Source organism: Crocuta crocuta, unplaced genomic scaffold, assembly GCF_008692635.1.
Source record: "Crocuta crocuta isolate KB4526 unplaced genomic scaffold, BGI_CrCroc_1.0 scaffold10, whole genome shotgun sequence".
Taxonomy (NCBI): Eukaryota; Metazoa; Chordata; class Mammalia; order Carnivora; family Hyaenidae; genus Crocuta; species Crocuta crocuta.
The window spans coordinates 2,127,398-2,150,187 of NW_027527551.1; the positions used below are offsets into that span (position 1 = coordinate 2,127,398).

Genomic DNA, 22,790 nt, shown 5'->3' on the forward strand with positions numbered 1-22,790 from the left:
TTAGAGACATGGAATCAACAGTGGTTTCTATTAGTAAACTGATTTAATTCAATAATGAAGTATAGAGTGGATTTTACAATGTGTAAATTAGGAAGCCAATTAAAATGTTAAAATGTGTTTCTCAGATTCTAATGCATACTTAATCACCCAGAGATCTCATTAAAATGCAGATTCTGATTTAGAAGGTCTGGAGTGGGGTCTGAGATTCTGTTTTCAACAAGCTTCCAGGAAGCCCATGCCCCTAAGTTGTGAATCACACTTTGAGCAGCACGAAGCTAATGTATCCAATCAGAAAGATTTTCATTTCAAATCACCTCAGAGTTGGTAAAAATCTATGATCAAGTGTATAAGCACTACAATCAGCTGAAGAAAAGAGATCAGGAGAGGGTAACTGGCTGAAATAACAGCAAGTTAAGTAAAAATATTTTTTCTTCTTTAAAAAAACACGGATTCAGCATCTACTGCTTCTCCATCATAATTTTTTCTTGTCTATTTTCCCAAATATCATTCTCCCCTCCCTTTTTTTTCAAGTTTCAAATCTAATCTGTAGTGATAAAAACAACCAACCAACCAACCAACCAACCAACCCACCCAGGTAACTGTCCAAGGCTAGTACTGGATCGACTGTCAAGGGATATGAGAATATTTTGGGTGATAAAAAATAATTCTGAGGGGTGCCTGGCTGTCTCAGTTGGTACAACGTATCACACTTGGTCTTGGAGTTGTGGGTTCAAGCACTACACTGGGTATAGGGAATTTCTTAAAAATAAAATCTTAAAGAAAAAACTTTTTTTTGATTGTGACAGTAGTTATCTGAGTATATACATATTTGTTAAACTCATGAAACTATACACCTAAACTGGGTGCATTTTACTGTAAATTATACTAATAAAGCAAATTTAAAAAGGGGACAGAGATTTATATAAAAAGAAATCTAGAAGGATACACATCAAACTGTTAACAGTGGTTATGTCTGACAGATTTCCAGGGAGGCTTTTTTTCCTAAAAATTCTGTACTGCTTAAGTTTGTTTATAGTTCATATATATTATTCTTACAATACTAGTGAAACACAGTAACAATATAAAAAACAGTCCCATTTCTCTTGCAATTACAAACTGTCATATCATATTCATTTGTAGTTAGAGAATGTAAGTAAGGGGACAATTAGGCAAAAACAGACATGTTCTGAGGTGTATGAAACTCTTCAATCTAACAATCCAGCAGTGAAAAATTCTTCCTAATAATCTTGAATTTACCTTGCTAGTTCATCAGTGCTTTCACATGCCAACAAAATAGCTTCATGGGAAAGATCTGCTACTGTGTAATTCAAAGTGTTTGATAAATGTGTTGCATGGTGTATGGAGGTATCATGGAACTCCACATCTATGGCATTGTCTTGTTCATCATTATAGCAGCGAATAATTCCAATAGAATTCCATACCTACAAGCATTAAATTTAAAACAAGCCTAAGAAAAATTTAAGGTCCTAGGATCAGTAGACTAAAGTAGTACAAATTAATAAATACTATAATTCAGTCTGTTACCAAAATTTAAGTTATGGGAACAGCCACAGCTTATTTACCTTTAACAGTTTCAAGTGAGAGTAGTGACATCAAGACTACAATTCTTATTTACTCTTTTCATGAGAAGAAGGCACATACTTATTTATTAGCAAATGGGAGTATTCCATTTAATATTTTAAAAATTACACTACCGCCATAAAAAATACAATTTTGAATAACCAAATCATTAAATTCCCAAAAAAAGAATATTTCAAAACTGTATTTATTTATAAATACAGACATAAATAACAGTATATTTTCCTGTTCCAACTAACTGGCTTATATTATAGGAATAAATATATACATTTTAAGGCAACATAAATTGATACCATTTAGAAAACTTATCTTCCACCTATGTACACTATAGGCTCACACTAGGGCCTAGTGTTTTCGTTCCTCTACCACAAGTAACTATAAATAAAACCATTAACAATAAAAAATTAAGACCTATCACTTGATGATGATTACTGATAGCAATACAAAGTCTTATTAAAATAAAACATCAACTTTAATATTTACATTCAAATTTATGCCAGGCCGATACCTGGCAAAGTCCTCAGTGGAAACCTCAAATAAAAATATTAAACTTTTTAACTCTCAAACTTAAAATAAAAATCTAATATATTCATTCATCTATTTTAGAAATATATTCTTAATGCCTACTGTGCTATACCATGCTCTTTTTTTAAGTTCATTTGTTTTTAAGAAAGAGAGAGAGCACAAGTTGGGGAGGGGCAGAGAGAGAGAAGGAAGAGAGAGAATCCCAAGCAGGCTTCCACACTGTCAGCATGGAGCCCTACGCAGGGCTCGAACCCAGAAATAGAACCATGAGACGTGACCTGACCCAAAGTTGGACACTTAACTGACCCACCCAGGCACCCCATACCTTATTCTAAGTGCTATCAATAAACAAAACAGAAACACCTCTTATCCTTCTGGAGCTTACATTCCAGTGGGTGAGTGGGGAAAAGAGGCAGACAGGTTTTTTTCCCAAAGCACTTATCACTTTCTAATATATACCAGGAGTTGTCTTCTAAAAAACATTTTCTCACTAGTGTTTTGGAATCAGTATAAACTACTATATAAAAATTAATATGAGAAATAGAGTTTGGAAGTATAGCCAAGAGGTACTGCAAGATATACAGTCATATTAACATATGTTCATTATGTCATTTTGCAAAGCAGAACTTTACTTAACACAATTTTGAATAATAAATTGAAATAAGATTAAAACTGTGAATTTACCATATAAAAAAATTAACCACAAAATTCTGTACCAAAGAGCTATAGGCCAGTTAATCAAGGTTTTTAAAACTATTTTTTACCAAACAGAATTAACTACAGTGAGATAAAATGCTTAAAGGTAAAGGAGTAATATAAAACTATTTTAAAGCTAAGCGTAGATCCAAGGCTTACCATGAACCGATGAGTGAGATGCAGGGGTGTAGAACCTGACTGGAATGGCTTTTGCCGGGGAGTTGGCATCGGTCCATCATAAAATGGCCTTTGGGATGTTACAAGTGGTAGATTATGAATGCTGTCTGCCTGATCATCTTCCTCCTCTTCCTTGAGAAGACTGGAACCAGTTTTTAACATTGTAACATCTAGAAAACAAAGAATTATAATTAGAGAATCATAAATACCAATGACCTAAAAAAAAAAAATTAAAAATCCAAATAACTTTTTCCATTCATATTTAATAATACTAAGATTCTATCTGCCTTCTCCAGTGTGTTAACATTTACAGTGAAGGTGCAAAAACAGTGGAGGGTAAAACTGTTGGTGCTGTGACATAAATCAAGGCAGGGACACCAATGTGTATTAGTAGTCAACTCATTGTTAACCACCACTCAATTGCAGTAAAATTATCAATTCTGTTAAATCTTAATCTTTGCATAGATGTTTTTAAAAAATGTTCCCTGTGCTAAAATGGGAAGTGTGCATGAAGAATTGTGATGTCTGTCTCAAAGAAAAAAAAAAAAAACAAAAACAAAAGAAAGCATCTGTACAACTGAGTTGTAAGCTGAACTAGTTAATTTTTTCATGGAACACCATTTTTACTTGAAAGAATGCTAGATAAAGTATGGTTATGCAGACTTTGGTACTGGGTAAATCTTTTTTTGAAAATAACGAAGTACGCTGGTCATTTAAGAAAAATAACTGACAGGGGCCCCTGGGTGGCTCAGTTAGGGGAGTGTCCGACTTCAGCTCAGGTCAAATCACAGTTCGTGGGTTTGGGCCCCGCAACTGGCTCTGTGCTGACAGCTTAGAGCCTGGTGCCTGCATCAGATTCTGTGTCTCCTTCTCTCTCTGCTCCTCCCCCTCAGGCACTGTCTCACTGTTTCTCAAATATAAATAAATATAAAAAAAATTTTTTAAAAACCTGCAGAATCTGTTGGCCAATGATAAAATTTGAGTTTCCAAGCAAGAATCAGAAAAATTGATTCTTGTGAACCAGTATTTTCTAAACTAACAATGCATATATTTCAAAATCAAACATGATAAACTAAAAGATCCATTAAAGTTAGAGCAATGGATCTTAATATAAAACAGTTGCAAAGTTCACTGGAGAGTTTTCAGATTCTACACTGCAAATAAGCTTTATAAAATGATCACTTGTTGAGTTCTGGCACAGTAACAAAGAAAGATATCCACAATTATTTCAACAGGCTATTGAAATACTCCTTTTTCAAACTACATGTCTGTGTTGAGCCTGAATTTCTTCACAAACTTTAAGCAAAACAATGCATATGGCAATCGACTGAATTCTGAAGCATTATAGAATCCAGTTAACTTCTATTCCAGACACATGGAATAAATTTTCTTTTCCTTTTTTTTAAAAAAGTTTTAATGGGGGCGCCTGGGTGGCTTAGTCGGCTAAGCGTCCGACTTTCNAAGTTTTAATGTTTATTTTTGAGAGAGAGATAGAGACAGTGTGAGCAGGGGAGGGTCAGAGAGAGAGGGAGACACAGAATTCGAAGCAGGTTCCAGCCTCTGAGCTAGCTGTCAGCAGAGAGTCCGATGCGGGGCTTGAACCCAAGAACCCTGAGATCATGACCCGAGCTGAAGTCAGACCCTTAACCGAAAGCCACTCAGGCACCCCTAAATTTTCAAGAGTAAAATAATGCCACTTTTCTTACTAAAATTTTCATTTGAAATGTTACTTATATTTATATACATACATAAATAATAAATAAAAATTTAAAAACTAAATAAATATATTTAAAGTTTGTTTTAATTTCTAACATGGTAAACAGCAATACATAAACTATAAATAATTCTCTTTCGGGTCCTCAAAAGTTTTTAAGAATGTAATAAACTCCTGAGACCAAATATTTAAGGACTCCAGTCCTATAAAACCCTATATGATTTAAATATTTAAATGTAGCACAAGTTACTACCATAAAATGGTATTTGGCGTTTTACTTGACAATGTTCAAATATGCTATTGTAGCACTTTATTTGAAGCTTTTTTTTTACTGTAATCTCAATTTGTTTAATAGATAGTATATTATTCGTATTACTTTAAAAAAATTTTTTTAATGTTTATTTATTTTTGAGAAAAAGAGAGAGAGCGNGCTGTCAGCAGAGAGTCCGATGCGGGGCTTGAACCCAAGAACCCTGAGATCATGACCCGAGCTGAAGTCAGACCCTTAACCGAAAGCCACTCAGGCACCCCTAAATTTTCAAGAGTAAAATAATGACACTTTTCTTACTAAAATTTTCATTTGAAATGTTACTTATATTTATATACATACATAAATAATAAATAAAAATTTAAAAACTAAATAAATATATTTAAAGTTTGTTTTAATTTCTAACATGGTAAACAGCAATACATAAACTATAAATAATTCTCTTTCGGGTCCTCAAAAGTTTTTAAGAATGTAATAAACTCCTGAGACCAAATATTTAAGGACTCCAGTCCTATAAAACCCTATATGATTTAAATATTTAAATGTAGCACAAGTTACTACCATAAAATGGTATTTGGCGTTTTACTTGACAATGTTCAAATATGCTATTGTAGCACTTTATTTGAAGCTTTTTTTTTACTGTAATCTCAATTTGTTTAATAGATAGTATATTATTCGTATTACTTTAAAAAAATTTTTTTAATGTTTATTTATTTTTGAGAAAAAGAGAGAGAGCGAGCAAACATGCAAACAGGGGAGAGGCAGAGAAAGGAGACAGAGGATCTGAAGGAGGTTCTGTGCTGACAGCAGAGAGCCTAATGTGGGGTTGAACTCATGAACTGTGAAATCATACATGACCCGAGCTGAAGTTGGACAAACGCTTAAGAGACTGAGCCACCCAGGCGCCCCTATTTTTTCTTGAGTTAGCTTGATAGTTTGTATCTTTCAAAGAATTTGTCCATTTTACCTAAGTGGTTATATTTATGGGCACAAAGTTCTTCATACTATTCTATTGTTGTTTTGTTATTAATAGCAGTGCTATCTTTTAGAAATAGGAGTTATATATATTAATTTAAAGTTTTTTAGGGCATATTTTAAGTAGTAAAAAAGGTTTAATTTTAATATTGCACTACATTAAAGTATTATAATTTTGACATGTATTCAATGTAAAAAACGACTAAAATATTTTACATTCCTTTTTTCATGCTGTCTTCAAAATCTGGTTGCATTTTATACTTATAATACATCTCATTTTGAACTAGCAATACCTCAAGTACTCAAGAGCCATAGATGGCTTAGTGGCCACCATACTGGATAGTACAGGTCTATAGGATCTATGGTGATAGCCCCCTTTCATTATTTATTACTCATTTGTGCCTTCTCTTTCTTTCTGATCAGTCACAATAAAGGTTTAAAAATTTTACTGATCTTTTCAAAGAAATAGCTTTTAGTTTCACTGACTTTCTTTACAGTGTTTTGTTGTCAGTATCATTGAATTGTTTTTTATTTCCTTCCTTCTGCTAGTCTGGAGTTTAATCTCTTCTTCTATTTCTAATTTGCTGAAGCAGAAGTTTAGATAATTGATTTGAAATCTTCTTTAACATAGGTACTTAATACTGTATACTTCCCTCTACACACTGCGTTAGCTACATTCTACAAATTTAATGACTTCAAATAAAAGTTTTAATAAAAAATTGGAAAATATAAATTGACAGGATGGATCATCACGTCCACAAAGTCGATACATACCAACTGAGTTTTCATCATCTTCTAGAATGTGACTTCGCTGTCTAGGACGACCTGAAGCCAGCATGAGGTCGTCATCCTCTTCCTCATCATTTATAATTCTTTTTGAAAAAGAAGGGGTCTCAACTGCATTGTCATTCAGAAAATCACCAGCATTATTTGTATCATCTCCATCAAAAAGATCACTGTAATCTTTTTCTACTCTGCTAGATACCTTGAACATATTAACACAAATTACAAAGATTAGTGAGCTATTTAAATAAACACAATTACTCAAAAGGCAATTCTGTAATGTGCATCTATATATTCTACCAAGTAAGCAAATGCCCTGACAAGAATAAATGTATTTATAAGGCTTGTATTTACATTTATGTGAGACCTAGTCCTTACTTTAAATGCCTTATAGTCTTTACAGATGAGACAGGAGTGTGCAACAAACACATAAAGAAATACTGTATATACCCAAATACAAGGCTAGGTTTTACTCCTCAAAGTCATTCACCAGAGAAGTGACCTGTAAGTTCCTACAAAGTCTCTCATTATATGATATTCACTCATTTACTTTTATTTTAAAATCAGTTTATTTTATTTTGCTTAGGTAGGATATGTTTGCTTTCAATCATCTCAGTTAAAGCTTGTTTTTGTGGGGGTTTTTGATGCTTATAAAAGAAAATGGACAGAACCAATAAAAAAAATAAAGGAGCCAAGGAAATTCAACATTAATCCTTGATTCCTAGGAATATGAACATACCACTGCAAACACTAGATGTCACTGTAAATGATTTTTTAGACTACTTTATTTATTTGTTAGGTAATCTCCACACCCAACATGGGACTCAAATTCATAACCCTGACATTAGGAGTTGCAATGCTCTACTAGACTAAGCCAGCCAGGCACCTCATGAGATCACTTTAAATAGCCATAGTAAGCAGATACACTGTAAAGCTCACAAGTGACTCCTATAGAATGAATGAAAAGTGTACAAATGTTAAGCCAATGGAAACTTATGGTATAAATTTTTTATTAACTTTTTTTTATTTTGAGAGAGTGAGCAAGCGAATGTGAGTGGGAGAGGGGCAGAGAGAGCGAGAATTCCAAGCAGGCTCCACACTGTCCACACAGAGCCTTACGCAAGGCTCAGTCTCATGAACTATGAGATCTTGACCCAAGGTGAAACCAAGAGTCAGACACTCAGCCGACTGACTGTGCCACCCAGGCACCCTGAGTATGGCATAAAATTCTAATGAGAGCACCATTAAGATTCAAAAGGGGCTAGGATGCCTGGGTGGCTCAGTTGGTTGAGCATCCAACACCTGGTTTCAGCTTGGGTCATGATCTCTCAATTTGTGAGTTCAAGCCCTGCATTGGGCTCTGTGCTGACAGTTCAGTCTGGAGCCTGCTTCAGATTCTGTGTCTCCCTCTCTGTCCCTCCTCTGCTAACTCTGCCTCTCTCTCAAAAAATAAACATTAAAAAAAATTGAAAAAGAACTTTATCACCAATCTTTTAGATGGAGTACATAAGCCTGTGTTCTAAAAAAACTAATGTTTAATGAAAAAAGAGAACAGAAAACAGAAAAATGCTCCTAAACTCCTACATTTAAACATGACATGATAGGAATAATTAAATTAAGAACTACCTGCTGTAAAGAAGATATTTAACTGTTTTACCTATACTCCCTAAAAGTTTATGTACTCAACTGGTTAAAAATTCTTTTTAGATTTTCTTTTTTTTTTTTATTATTTATTTTTGAGAAAGACACAGAAAGTGTGAGCAGGGGAGGGTCCGAGAGAATCTTAAGCAGGCTCCACAGTGTCAGCACAAAGCTCGCTGATGTGGAGCATGAAACTGTGAGATCATGATCTAAGCCGAAACCAAGAGTCAGACGTTCTACTGACCAAGACACCTAGGTGCCCCTGAGATTTTCTTATTAAAAAATGAGGGGTGGGGACGGGCCAAGATGGTGGAGCAGCATGAAAATTCTCTGCTTCTTTCATTCCTGAAAGGCAGCTAAATCAGCACCAAACCATTTGCACACCTAGAAAATTTATCTGAGGACTAATACAACAATCTGCATAACGTGAGCCACAGAACTCAGCAGGTATGTGGCATGGAGAGGTGAAATGGGGGAGAGAGAAGCCACAAAGGTAGGGAGCTGTCTTTGTTTCCGGAGAGAGGACAGAAACAGGGGGGCAAAGAAACAAAAGCAAAAATGAACTATAGGGACCTCATCAAGATGAAAAGCTTCTGCATAGCAAAGGAAACAATCAGCAAAACTAAAAGGCAACCAATGGAATGTGAGAAGATATTTGCAAGTGACATGTCAGATAAAGGGTTAGTATCCAAAATCTATAAAGAACTAATCAAACTCAACACCAAAAAAACCAAATAACCCAGTGAAGAAATGAGCAAAAGACATGACTAGATGCTTTTCAAAAGAAGACATACAGAAGGTTAACAGACATAAAAAAATGCTCAACATCACTCATCATCATGGAAATACAAATCAAACCACAATGAGATACCACCTCACACCAGTCAGAATGGCTAAAATTAACAACTCAGGCAACAACAGATATTGGTGAGGATGCAGAGAAAAGGGAACTCTTTTGCACTGCTGGTAGCAATGCAAACTGGTGCAGCCACTCTGGAAAACAGTATGGAGGCTCCTCAAAAAATTAAAAATAGAACTACCCTACAACCCAGCAACTGCACTACTAGGTATTTATCCAAAGGATGTGTACTGTTTCGAAGGAATACATGCACCACCACCCCCCCCAGTTTATAGCAGCACTATCGACAAACAGCCGAAGTATGGAAAGAGCCCAAATGTCCATTGATGGATGAATGGATAAAGAAGATGTGGTGTACATACACACACATACACACACACTGGAGTTTACTCGGCATACAAAAAGAATGAAATCCTGCCATTTGCAACAACATGGATAGAACTAGAGGGTATTATGGTAAGCAAAATTAGTCAGAGAAAGACAAATATGATAAGACTTCACTCATATGTGGAAATTTAGATACAAAACAGATGAACATAGGAGAAGGGAAGCAAAAATATAAAAAGAGGGAGGGGGATAAAACATAAGAGATTCTTAAAAACAGAGAACAAACTGAGGGTTGCTAAAGGGGCTGTAGGTGGGGGATGGCTAAATGGGCAAGGGGCACTGAGGAAGACACTTGGTGGGATGAGCACTGGGTGTTATATGGAGGGGATGTATTACTGGATTCTACTCCTGAAATCATTATTGCACTATATGCTAATTAACTTGGATATAAATTAAAAAATAAAAAGAAATAATAATAAAGAAAAGAAAAAACAATGAGGGGTGGGGGCATCTGGATGGCTCAGTTGGTTAAGCATCCAATTTCAGCTCAGGTCATGATCTAATGCTTTCTAAGTTTAAGCCCTCCATCAGGCTTTCTGCTGTCAGCACAGAACCCGCTTCAGATCCTCTGTCTCCCTCTCTTCCACTCCCCCCCAATAAATAAACATTTAAAAAAAGGGGGGTTTGCCTTATACTTACGGTGAGGGCCATAAAGTGTTAGAGGTATTGTGATAGAAATATGTACTAAGAAGAATAAAAGTAAAAAAAAGGAGAATGGGAAATTCCGAATAGATGGGTTAAGGTTTTATAAGAGGTGACCTTTGAATTAAAAATTATTTCTCAATTTGCTGTTTTAATCAATGTTACACATGCATAAAAATTAGTCAGTTACAAGGTCTATTACAAAAATGAAAATAGTCCTCTGCATAGTCTCCAACTTACTTTTCTATTCTTTTAGATGTTTCTTTTGATATCTTCCTCCATACTTTTAATATTCTAGTGCTATTTGTTTGGTTTTTCAGTTTTAATCATTATCTATTTAATTAATCCTATTAACTTCCCTATATTAGGAAAGATAAAGATTTGGTATAATTCTTGACCACCTCTACTCTCTTATACTTATGTACACTATTCTATCCCAGTCCTCCCAATATAGATAAATTCTCATTTTGGTTGGATCAATATACAAGAATTAGATTATTATAACCATGTACATGCTATTCTTAGTCAAATAAAAATAATAATAGCAACACTTATGTGCTAGAGACTGTTCTTATACTATACATAACTGATATAATCCTCACAATAAAACCCTAGGTGGTAGGCATTATTCCGATCCTCATTTTATAAATGTGGTATATAATGATTACTTTTCCTTTCCTTAATAACTTTTTTTCCTGGAGTTAAAAGTCTTGTTTCTTTTNGTCTTCTCTCTCTTTAGGTCTTTTTTCTTAAATAGATTCCTCAAAGATGATTCTTCCAGGGGCGCCTGGGTGGCTTGGTCGGTTAGGCGTCCGACTTTCGCTTAGGTCATGATCTCGCGGTTCGTGGGTTCGGGCCCCGCGTCGGGCTCTGTGCTGACTGCCAGCTCAGAGCCTGGAGCCTGTTTCAGAGTCTGTGACTCCCTCTCTCTCTGACCCTCCCCTGCTCGCACTGTCTCTCTCTCTCTCTCTCCTAGAAATTAATAAAAAACATTAAAAAAAAAAAAAGGATGATTCTTCCAATCTCTTATCTGAAAAATGTAAGACTGGGTGACAACGCTCTAGGAATTAAGGGTGAAAAATAAGCTGAGAATTTTAACATTCAAGTATACACTTTCATTTAATCCTTTTCAGTACAGTATTCCTCTTTTGTCCAATGCCTCTCAACTGTACCCAGTGTCCCAACCAAAAACATTCTGTTTTACCTTTTCTAGAGATCTAATCTCCAGCATTGTGCCAGAATGTACATGGCGGTAAAGGAAGGCAGTTACCTAGCTGTGCATACCAATGTTGAGACTGAAGACATTTACTTATTTATTAAACCAATCCTCTTATTTTTAGCTCCACTTCTAGAAGTAACCAGTGCTACCAAATTCTGAATCATTGAGGATTCAGTCAGGCAAGATGAACTGCATCTCAGCTTTCCCCCAATTAAAGTCTTTGGAATCAACTTTTTGACATTTTGGGAAGCTAAACTTAGTTTCCAGTCATGCTTCTATTTTTCAGCCTTCAATATTTTGAAACCAATAACTATGTTGTATTTTGACAGTCTAATAATTGCAAATTTGAAAATATTTCATAATAAACCAAAATCTAATCTAAATCACCACTTCAACTGTTTTCTTTAACCTTGTAAGATTACACATTTAAAAAGATCTCTTTAGTGTAATTTTAGTGGGGGTTCCAAGTATCAGGTTGTCTGAGCAGACATTAATGGATGTATTAAGTCCATGATCTTTCACTGGAACTCTAAACCAAGACTTAAATTTGACTGGGTATATTTGGCAGGCAGGAGGAATAATGAATAAAATCAAGGACTTGTGTAAAACAAGGTGGCCTGTTTAAAGCAGTTTAGTTAGTAAGGCTAGATGGCTAAGCATTAAGAGATACAAGAATAGCTCTAAGAATTAAAGCTAATTCAGAGCTAAAAAGGTTGATAGTCTACATTGTTATAATTATTAACTCTAATTTTATCTCTACTTACTTAAGTAACAATCCCCAGAACACCATGATACTAAAACAGTACTTCACAAAGGTATTCCTTATCAAGCCAAGGAATATTGAGGGGAAAAAGTTTCTCAGTAAAATACATTTGGGAAACATTAGGTTAAACAAGTTTAAACTGTTTTATGATAGATCATTAGTGAGCCTCTAATAATAACGTGAATTATAACTTTCAAAGAAAGTATTTTGTGATGTTTTCCAAATTCATATGATCACAAAAGACTCTGAAGAAACTATTCTACCATATATTACTTATCACCTTACTACTTGATGTCCTTCCACTGGGTTCACAAACATTCTCCAGGAGCCCTAGATTTCCTTCGGCATCAGTATAAGCTATTCGACCACAAGTAGGATGCCACGCCAGACCACAAATTGCATAACCTTTTTCATGCTTCACCCTAAAAATTAAAAAGCAAGTTCTTAAAACGCTACCAAAAAATATATAAAACTATACATTTCTTTAGGTAAATTTTAGTTAGAAAACATTAAATGACTTCTGACAAACCAATAACTATGTATTTTGACAGTCTAAATATTGCAAATATGAAATATTTCACAATAATCCAAAATCTAATAGAAATAAGAAGAAGAAAAAAAAAGACAAAAAGAGATGTGCCTGGCTGGTTCAGTCAGTAAAGTATCCAACTCTTGATCTCAGGACCATGAATTCAAGGCCCCACATTGGGTGTAGAGATTACTTAAAAAAAAAAAAAAAAAAAAAGATTTTGAATCATACCTTTCCATGCAACCTTTGGTTTCCACATTCCAAACTATAATTAATCCATTAATACTCCCTGCAGCTAAATACTGCCCACAGGGAGACCAGGTTACTATATTCAGGGCCTATAGGAAAAACAACAAATAACAATTTGCATAATTTGAAAATAAACACTTATTACCAAATTCAAATTTCTATAACCCATATTCTGTGTAACTTCTAATTAAATCAGTTCACAAATGGCAAGACAGTGTGCTTATTTTTTAACTTTCTTTTTCAATAATATTCAGTTATCACTAGCAGTTATTACTTTGTTTACCACAAGAAAATTATGCTGGTGCAATTTTAAAAGCAAAATCTAAAAACTGTTATTATCCTAGAAAGAAAGATAACACAAGGCATCCTCTTAGTAGTCATCACCAAGATGAAGAGAACTACTAAGTGAAGTGAACTGTACTAAGCCATTGCTGGCCTACTGGGCCTCTTGTTTCCTTAAGTGCCGAATGGATATGTATAAGAGAAGAAGAGAGAGAGAACGTAGAGCAACAACCTTTCCTGTTCTAAAATTCCAGAGTCTATGATCTTAAGTCTCAATAAAACTCATTTAACAATAAAGGCTAACTACTGATTATGTGAAAATAACGTCCTAAATCTATGTTAGAGTTAAAATGTGACCTTATTATAATTTAAGAAATTTTCTTACCAGTTTCGCAAAGACAGAATTAAGACACCCAGCAAAGACCTATCTACTGTCCAGTAACTGGCTAGATGAAGACAGGCTGAGGGGCAAAAGTTGGACACATGCACAACAACCTGGCATTATTCTTAGTCAAAGTATGCATGAAATATTCCTGTTAACCTACTGAAAGTGTCACTTACAAAACCTACCTGAGAGATGAAGCTATCTGAAAGATCAAACTGATTATTCCAAGTTTCTCTTCTATATAGCTTAACAGATTTTTCCACAGGAACTGCCAGTAACTATTAGGAAAGAAAAAAGATTTAAACAAAAATTTACAATAAATTAAATTTGAGAGAAAAAAAGGCAAAAAATCCATCAAAATAAGCCTAGAAAATATAAAAGCAAATTTGTATTTTAATTAGCAACTAACAAAACACAGAGAAGTCTTAAAATTTTGATAAGCCAAGAATGAAGGATCACTCTCTTTGATTGCAGTGAAAGACAGAGTACCCATAGTTACGTATTTTTAATACTACTTTTCAGAAATCTAAGCCCTTTGGAACTAAAAATTCATCTAATTTGCCAAAAGGAAAGAAATAGATCCAGAATGCTTTAAATATCTTAAGAAAAGGAAACTTGTCATCTTACATATTCTTCCAAGCAAATAGAAAAAATAAAATCAGTATATTCTATGTTTATCACAAAAAGAGAAAAAAAAAGTATTATTTATGAACAGAAAAACTATGTTAATTGTATTGATTTTTAAATTAATACTTCATAAACAAAGAAAAAATACATCCTATTTTGCAACTATCACTTTAATGCAAAATGAAATCTTAAGAGTTCACATGGTGTATGGGTGTCTAGGTGGCTCAGTCGGTTAGGCATCCAACTCCTGACTTCAGCCCAGGTCATGATCTCGCAATCTCATGGGTTCAAATCCAGTGTTGGGCTCTGCACTGATGGTACGTACAGAGCCGGAATTCTCTCTCTTCCTCTCTGCCCCTCCCACAAAGGCTATCCCTCTCTGTCTCTCAAAATAAATAAACTTAAAAGTTGATGATACAATGGACATAGATTAAAAAATGTCTCCCTCCCATCTCTAAATTCTATTTCTACTTCCCAAATGTGCACATAAGCATAGACTATACAAGAAGGCATAGCGGTATCCCTTTTATTCCTGATTTCAGCTCAGGTCATGATCTCACAGTTCATGGATTCCAGTCCCACACTGGGCTCTGTGCTGATATCTTGGAGACTGGAGCTTGTTTTGGATTCTGTCTCTCTCTCTCTCTCTGGCCCACCCTCACTTGCGCTCTATCTCTCTCTCAAAAATGAACATTAAAAAAAATTTTTTTGTTTTACTTCCTAAGGATGGAATATGTTTTTCTCTTTAAGTCTTCTTTTATTGCTCTTGAAAGCAAGTTAAAGTTTTCTTTACATAGCTCTTTCACATTTTTGGTAAGTTTATCCCTAGTTATTTCATCTTTTTTGATTTCACAGTAAATTTGTCATTTTTTCCCATACCATGTTTTCTAAATGGCTATTATTTATATATGATTGCTACTGGTTTTGTATATTAGTTTCTTTCCAACTACCTTATTGAATTTACTTATTAGTAATATCTTTCCCTCAACTGATTTAAGATCTCCTTATAGTCAATCATTTCATTCTCTTTCCTCCTTCAAACAGTTCCTATCTTTCTACTATCTATCAGCTAACTACTCCAAAATGTGAAATGGTAGTAGAAAGACCACACATAACAAAACTGTTTCCAGAGCTGTTCCATTAAATACAATGTAAAGAAGAATGTAAAATTAATTCATTCAAAATGTACTCTTCAAAAAAAATCCTTTACAAAGTTAAAACATTTCAGAATTAATTAGCTGGCTCGGGGCACTAAAACTTGTAACTTAAATGAAATATCTACACTTAAAAAACTAATTCTATTATTCTCACATTCAAAGTTGACAAGAACTAGAAGAAATAACTAAAATGAAGGTTGAAAAATAAGAGTCACTTACCTTCCCACCTTTTGGCTGCCAAGCAAGTCTGCAGATTGATTTTGCATTTATCACATCATTGCATTTTTGTAGCAGTGGCCAACTAACAGCACACGTCTGATTTTTAAAAAAGAAATTTATTTCTCTTTATTAAATTTCTTCCAAAAAATATGAAGAAAGGAATAGATTTAATAGGTGACTTCTTCAAACTGATATATGGCCAAGAGAAAAGCAAATTAATTGACTTTCATCCAATTATGATGAAATTACTGAATTAAGTAATTCACAGGTATAAAGAGCACAAATCTTAATTAAATTAGAGTATTTCCTAGGTAGAATAAACGAACAATATACTCTGAATAAATGTACACACACCAAAAAAAACCCCCAATACATTAAAATCTTGAAGTGTTTACAAAAATAAACCTAGGGGCGCCTGGTTGGCTTAGTCGGTTAAGCGTCCGACTTTCACTTAGGTCATGATCTCGCAGTTCGTGGGTTCGGGCCCCGCGTCGGGCTCTGTGCTGACTGCCAGCTCAGAGCCTGGAGCCTGTTTCAGTCTGTGACTCCCTCTCTCTCTGACCCTCCCCTGCTCACGCTGTCTCTCTCTCTCTCTCTCTCCTAGAAATAAAAAACAAAAAAACACAAAAAAAACCCCAAAAATAAACCTAAGAGATCTCCTAGAAAATGTTAAGGTGTCAAAGTCAACCCTTCTGAACAGTTCAAACATGAGGGGAAGAAACTGCCTATTGAGGAGGCATACCTGTGGGGGATATTTTTCTCACCGGCCACATTATCTCTAGAATGCCTCAGGAAGAATTAATTGTTCCCTCTGCCAATCTAGAGAGCACTTTCTCAATAGCTCCTTCAAAACTTTTATCAGGTTGGTTAGAAAAAGTCATTTATGTGACTCTCCAAATAAAGTGTGGCCAATGTCTTACTTTATTTTTGTATCCCCAACATCGAGGTCCCAAAACATGGTAGTTCATTTGTAAATATATATTGAACTGAATTTTCCCCACTGATTCATAAAACCTAAAAATGAAATATAAAGCTAATATTTCCCTTGTGATTGGGTACAAAAGCATTTAGTCTTCAACACACTTTTGCAGTAGATGATCACAGGATTTGATCACAGAAGCAGTATTCAGTGCTACTCAAAAGAAAAAAACTAAGAAGAAAAAGAATTATTAATTTGGCCCAATGATATGTAACACCTCATTTATGACAGAAATGAGCAAAAAGTTTTAAATTCAAGTTGATAAGTTTACCTGATCTGAAATTTGCCACACTTTGACAGATCCATCACAACTAGCAGATGCCTGTAGAAATAAAAAAAATAAATTTCTCTATAGTTACAACGATAATACCATATGGAAAACTGGTTCAACTGATTGAAATCAAAGAGACTTTTAATCAACTGTGTGAAATATTCTAACTCTCTTACAACTTTAAACATATTGAAGAAAAACAAAAAAAGAGGGGGAAAAAATGATTACCAGAAAGATGTCCTTAGGATCAAAGGAAAGACTTAAAATAGGGGCATCATGTCCTCGAAATGTTTTCTGTTGGCTGCAATCCATCACATCCACAACTTTGACTAGAAAATCACTGTGAACAGTTAAGAGTATATACAATTGACATTAATATAAATGCCAATACAAAAACCTCTCCTAAAATCTGACCCAAATATTTCAAAATCACCATAATTTTTTTATAGCAATTTGCCAAAATTTGGCATACAAATTTAAGGACTTAGCTTTTAATTTTGCTCTGTAAAAATAATAAAAACACAAACTCAAGCTTTCCCATTAAAATACAAATACTTTCTGAGGCTCCTGGGTGGCTTAGTCAGTTAAGTGTCCAACTTCCATTGAGGTCAAGATCTCACAGTTTGTTGAGTCTGACCCCTCATCAGGCTCTCTGTCAGCTCGGAGCCCACTTTGGATCTTCTGCCTTCACCTCTCTCTGCCCCTCTCGTGCTCACACTCTCTCCTTCCCTTTCAAAATTAAATAAAAACATTAAAAAATAATAAAATATTTTTTTAATTTTTAAAAATACAAATACTTCCTAAGTGTATCTTAAGTTTCTATTATTTACCAATTAATTCAAATCATTACCATTTGTTAAGTCTCAATCATATTTAAGTTTTAAAAATTTATCCATTTATTTTGAGAGAAAGAGCAAGAGTGGGGGAAGGGCAGAGAGAGAGAGAGAGAGAGAGAGAGAGACAGACAGACAGAATCTCAAACAGGCTCTACATTGCCAACATAGAGCATCATGCAGGCCTCGAACCCACAAACCCTGAGATCATGACCTGAACCAAAACCAACAGTTGGACGCTTAACCAACTGAGTCACCCAGGCACACCTCAACAGTACTTAAAAGTACTACACCTTTTACTCCACCTCAGCAATTTAATAGCTTGGTTTTTTTCCTGTGACAAACAAGCATCAAGAGAAACAACAAAAAACCTACAGTACAGTCCATGTTCTACCCAAAATAATTTTTAAAACTTTATATCAAACTATGTTTCCCTAATCTGTTTCAGCATTTACTGAACAGATTGTCTGCAAAGCAATGTATCTCAATTCACAAAGCGTAGGTTGTCCTCAAAAACCTTTACTAAACACGTGAATATAAAAATTAACAACAAAAGGACAAAGTCCTGAAAATGTTACCCTGAAACCAACAATAAGGCCATTCTGTTCTAATAATACTTCCTTTTCTAATATCAAAGAGCCTTACCTAGATCCAGCAGCAATTTTTGCACCATCTCCATTAAAGACCACGTGGTTTGCATTGGTGGTGAAGCGAGTCAATATACCATCTGGAACTCCTTCAGGAAATGTGTGTACTTGAATAGTATTGTTAGATACTGCAGTGACCAATTTCCCATTCTAAAAGAAAAATAAAAGAAATATTACCAAAAAAAAAAATCCAAATCAACTGAGAGTCTCTCACTTAACAATCCTATAAAAAAACAAAAAAAATTATAAATGTAGTTAACGTCAAGAGAAAAATCATCACTCAATGTACAACCTTCCTGAGTATCTGTTAGCAAGAAAAATTTATTTACTACCTTTACAGAATTTAGTTCCCCCTTCACTAGCCAAACTTTTAGCCTTTAGATTTTCTTTACTTCTTTGTTTAAAGGTGGTTCTTGGTGTTTTGTTTTTTTTTTAAATGTTTGTTTAGTTTTGAGAAAGAGAGTGAGAGAGAGAGAGACAGAACATGAGCAGAAGAGGGGTAGAGAGCGGGAGACACAGAATCCAAAGCAGGCTCCAGGCTCTAAGCTGTCAGCATAGAGTTCGTTGTAGGGCTCGAACTCATGAATTGCAAGATCATGACCAGAGCTGAATTCAGACGCTTAACAGGCTGAGCCACCCAGGTGCTCCAGAAAGGTGGTTTTTGTTAATGTTTATTTTGAGAGAGAGAGAACACAAGTGGGGAGGGGGAGAGACAGAAGGACAGAGTATCCCAAGCAGGCTCCACACTGCCAACACAGAGCTCAACATGGGGCTCAATCCCCATGAGCAAGATCATGACCTAAGTGGAAATCAAGAGTCAGATGCTCAACCAAGTCACCCAGGTGCCCCTTAAAACACTAAATAGGAAGATGGTGGAGTAGGAGATCCTAAAAAGAGTACATTTAGAATGAGGAGCAATGAATAATGTATAGAATTGTTGAATTACTATCGTACACCTGAAACTAATATAACACTGTAAGTTAATTATACTGGAATTAAAAATATAAAATTTTTGGGGCGCGTGGGTGGCTTAGTCGGTTAAGCATCCGACTTTTGCTTAGGTCATGATCTCGCGGTTCGTGGTTCGAGACCCGCGTCGGGCTCTGTGCTGACTGCCAGCTCAGAGCCTGGAGCCTGTTTCAGAGCCTGTATCTCCCTCTCTCTCTGACCCTCCCCTGCTCACGCTGTCTCTCTCTCCTAGAAATAAATAAAAATATTAAAAATATATATATATATAATTTTTCTTAAATAATAAAATTAAATTACGGGTGGCTGGGTGGCTCACTTGGTTAAACATCTGACTTTTGATTTTGGCTCAGGTCATGATCTCACGGTGGTGAGAATGAGCCCCACGTTGGAGTCCACACTGGGCATAGAACCTGCTTAAGATTCTCTCTCTTCGGGGGAACCTGGGTGGCTCAGTCAGTTGAATGTCACTCTTGATTTCGGCTCAGATCATGATCTCATGGTTAGTGAGTTCAAGCCCTAAGTTGGGCTCTGTGCAGATAGTGCAGAGCCTGCTTGGAATTCTCTCTCGGTGCTCCTCCCCCGCTCATGCTCTCTCTCAAAAGAAAAAAAAAAAAAAAAAGATTCTCTCCTCTTCTCCCTCTGTCCTACCCCTGCTCCTCACATTAAACAAATAATAAAATTAAATTAAAAAATTAAGAACACTAAATAAACAGAAAATTTTAGGATATCAAAATGATCAGCAAAGACCACTGCTTTGCAGGTTTTAGCTAAGAATCCTAAAAAGTCAAGTATCTGCCCTGAAAACTTAATTTTATTATCTAAATCATAGTCTACCAGTGCCATACATGCTGTGATAAATCATATGGTTAATTTATTAATTTAGATTAAATGCTGACTGACAAAAAACTAAATTACTCAAGTTTGTTCATGAATACCTATAGCAATAGATCTCGGCCATATTTGCACATGTAAGACCCTCTATCTACAGTACCTGCTCCCATTCCAGTGGAAAAAGAACTTAGTAATACAGTGACATGTAACTATACAGAAAAATCTGGGAAGATGTATACATCTGTTCAGTACAGATAATTCAGGTTTGAACTACAATATACACTTCTCTTCAAAAACTGGAAAACTGGTTAAAAAGTACTGTTTACTCCTACATTGTAACTATTGCATGTAATTAAACAATCCACAAAACACTAAATCTATAACGTTGAAGCTAACAATTTAACGTGAAAACAAGAGAATCAAAGAAAAACTATAACCGACTCAAGACAACACTGATGATGCTACATATTCTTTGGCAAAACTGCAGAAACACCCACTATCTGTGTACATGTACAGGATTTACGCAACCTGGCTGTGCTTTACTTGACAGATCTCTCAGTAAAATCCATTAAGCATCCTCAGCTCTAGTAAACAATTTTGGTAATTTTTCAATAACACATTAGCCAGCCCTCTATTTATATGAAAATATTAAAGTTTGTATCTATACTTCCTCAAACCCAGGAGACCTGAATAAAGGACTTGTTTTGAAGTCAATTTTCAACCAATCTTCTAAGAAATCAAATCACTATCAGTACTTTGTCAACTAGTAAAATTAAAAAACAAAACAAAACAAAACAAAAAACAACACCCAAAAGATCAGGGCTCTGGTCAGATCACTCTTCTCCCTGGTGGCCTGACAGGAATGAATCCCAGCACGAGCTGACCTCTCAGCTCCAGGCCACTGTTTCCTTACCAACTGTGTCATTTGACCTTCCTCAGAGCTTTGACTTTCCCATGAATAAAACGGAGGTAATTCCACATACTTTTCCATCTTTGTTAAAAGGCCTTGACAATGTAAACTACCATGCAGGTGTTAACTATTACTAACCAATTGATTAATCTCAGTTGCACTATTTTGGAGTGATATTTTCTCCACTTTGTTATCCAACAAAACATCTAACTGTACTTTCCTGTACCACTGACTCCAAAACCAGAAAGTATGTTTATAAGCAATTATATTTTAAATGAACGCTGTAAAACTGTCAACTTTACATGGTTATCTGGGAATGTCATTTCAATGAAGTACCATCAACTTTATTTCTAAAGCCAAAGAAAACATTTTAGCACAGATTATCAGCTTTCTAGTGGACTGAATAATGGACCCCGAATGACATGTCTAAATCCTAAGCGTAGGTACCTGTGAATGTGATCTTATTTGGAAATAGCGTCTTTGCTGATATAGTAAATTAAGGATCTAAATCCAATGATTGGTGTCCTTAGAAGAAAATGGAGAGGAGATTTGAGACACAAAGACACAGAGAAAAAGGCAATGTGAACATGGGAGGCATAGATTGATGTTTCTTCCAACCAAGGAACACTGAAGATTACTGGCAACCACCAGAAGCTAGGAGAAAGGCATGGAACAGACTCTCCCTCAGAGCCTCCAAAGGAGTTAACCCTGCCAACAACTTGGTTTCAGGCTTCTTGCCTTCTGAACTGTGAGACAATAATTTTCTGTTGTTTTAAGCCACCAAGGTTTTGACAGTTTGTTCCAGCTCCCCTAGAAAACTACTACAAAGCCACTTTTTTCCCCTTTACAGTCTTCATATACAGATGCAGTACATACTTACTGTAGAAGAAAAAGAACAATATGAAAGTGTTCTAGGCAAAGAATGAGTTTCCCTACTCTTATGAAGTAATCTCCACGAACATTTTGAAGTTAAATCTTTCTAACTTTGTTATACACATATGCTAACTGCAAGTATATATATGTCTGTGTATCCTTTATTTTAACAAACATAAGAGGACACAATGTAGCTGCTGTGCAACTCTTTCTCATTTTTCAACTCACTGTAAACATCTTTGCTGATAAAGATATATAGCATGCCCTCATTTTTTTTTTTTGTACTTGCATAGTATTACATTATGGGGCTCTACCAATTTACAAAACAAATTCTCTTTTGAAGCACACTTCAATTGGTTCTAATTTTTACTATTATAAAGAGTAGTTTTGCTAATAAATCCTTGTCCACATAAATATCAAAGTGTGTATTTCCTCAGCGTAAATAGCCAGTAATGATTACATGCATTCTAAGTTTGATGTATGGTATCAATTTACTTTTTACAAAGCTCCCCAGTTACAATTCCAGCAACTATTGCGCAATACTGTAAAGTAATAGAAAATGTTTACTAGGCTCTGTCTCCCGTTCCTGGGAGAGTTCTAAAACCCCTGAAACTTCCTAAGTGATAAGACTACTAGGAGCAGCTTTTCTTCTAATATTTGGTCTTTGACCCTGGTTCCTGACACAAAGCTCTTAAATCCCTTGGAATTATTTTCTCTTAAATAGTTTACTGTCAGGTTGGTTTCCATATAACACCCAGTGCTCATCCCCACAAGTGCCCTC

General features: G+C 35.2%; 1 protein-coding gene across 1 annotated transcript in view; it reads right to left on the bottom strand.

The window, feature by feature from the left end:
- WDHD1 (WD repeat and HMG-box DNA binding protein 1) overlaps nt 1–22,790 on the bottom strand; it is a 66,522-nt gene that overhangs the window by 31,343 nt on the left and 12,389 nt on the right. Inside the window, exons 4-13 of the mRNA XM_077768257.1 lie at nt 18,425–18,576; nt 17,175–17,286; nt 16,947–16,997; nt 15,697–15,792; nt 13,879–13,971; nt 13,009–13,115; nt 12,529–12,670; nt 6,729–6,939; nt 2,980–3,167; nt 1,258–1,442 (exon numbers count right to left, since the gene is read on the bottom strand). Coding sequence (XP_077624383.1) covers nt 1,258–1,442; nt 2,980–3,167; nt 6,729–6,939; nt 12,529–12,670; nt 13,009–13,115; nt 13,879–13,971; nt 15,697–15,792; nt 16,947–16,997; nt 17,175–17,286; nt 18,425–18,576 — 1,337 coding nt within the window. The remainder of the gene's footprint in view (nt 1–1,257; nt 1,443–2,979; nt 3,168–6,728; nt 6,940–12,528; nt 12,671–13,008; nt 13,116–13,878; nt 13,972–15,696; nt 15,793–16,946; nt 16,998–17,174; nt 17,287–18,424; nt 18,577–22,790) is intronic.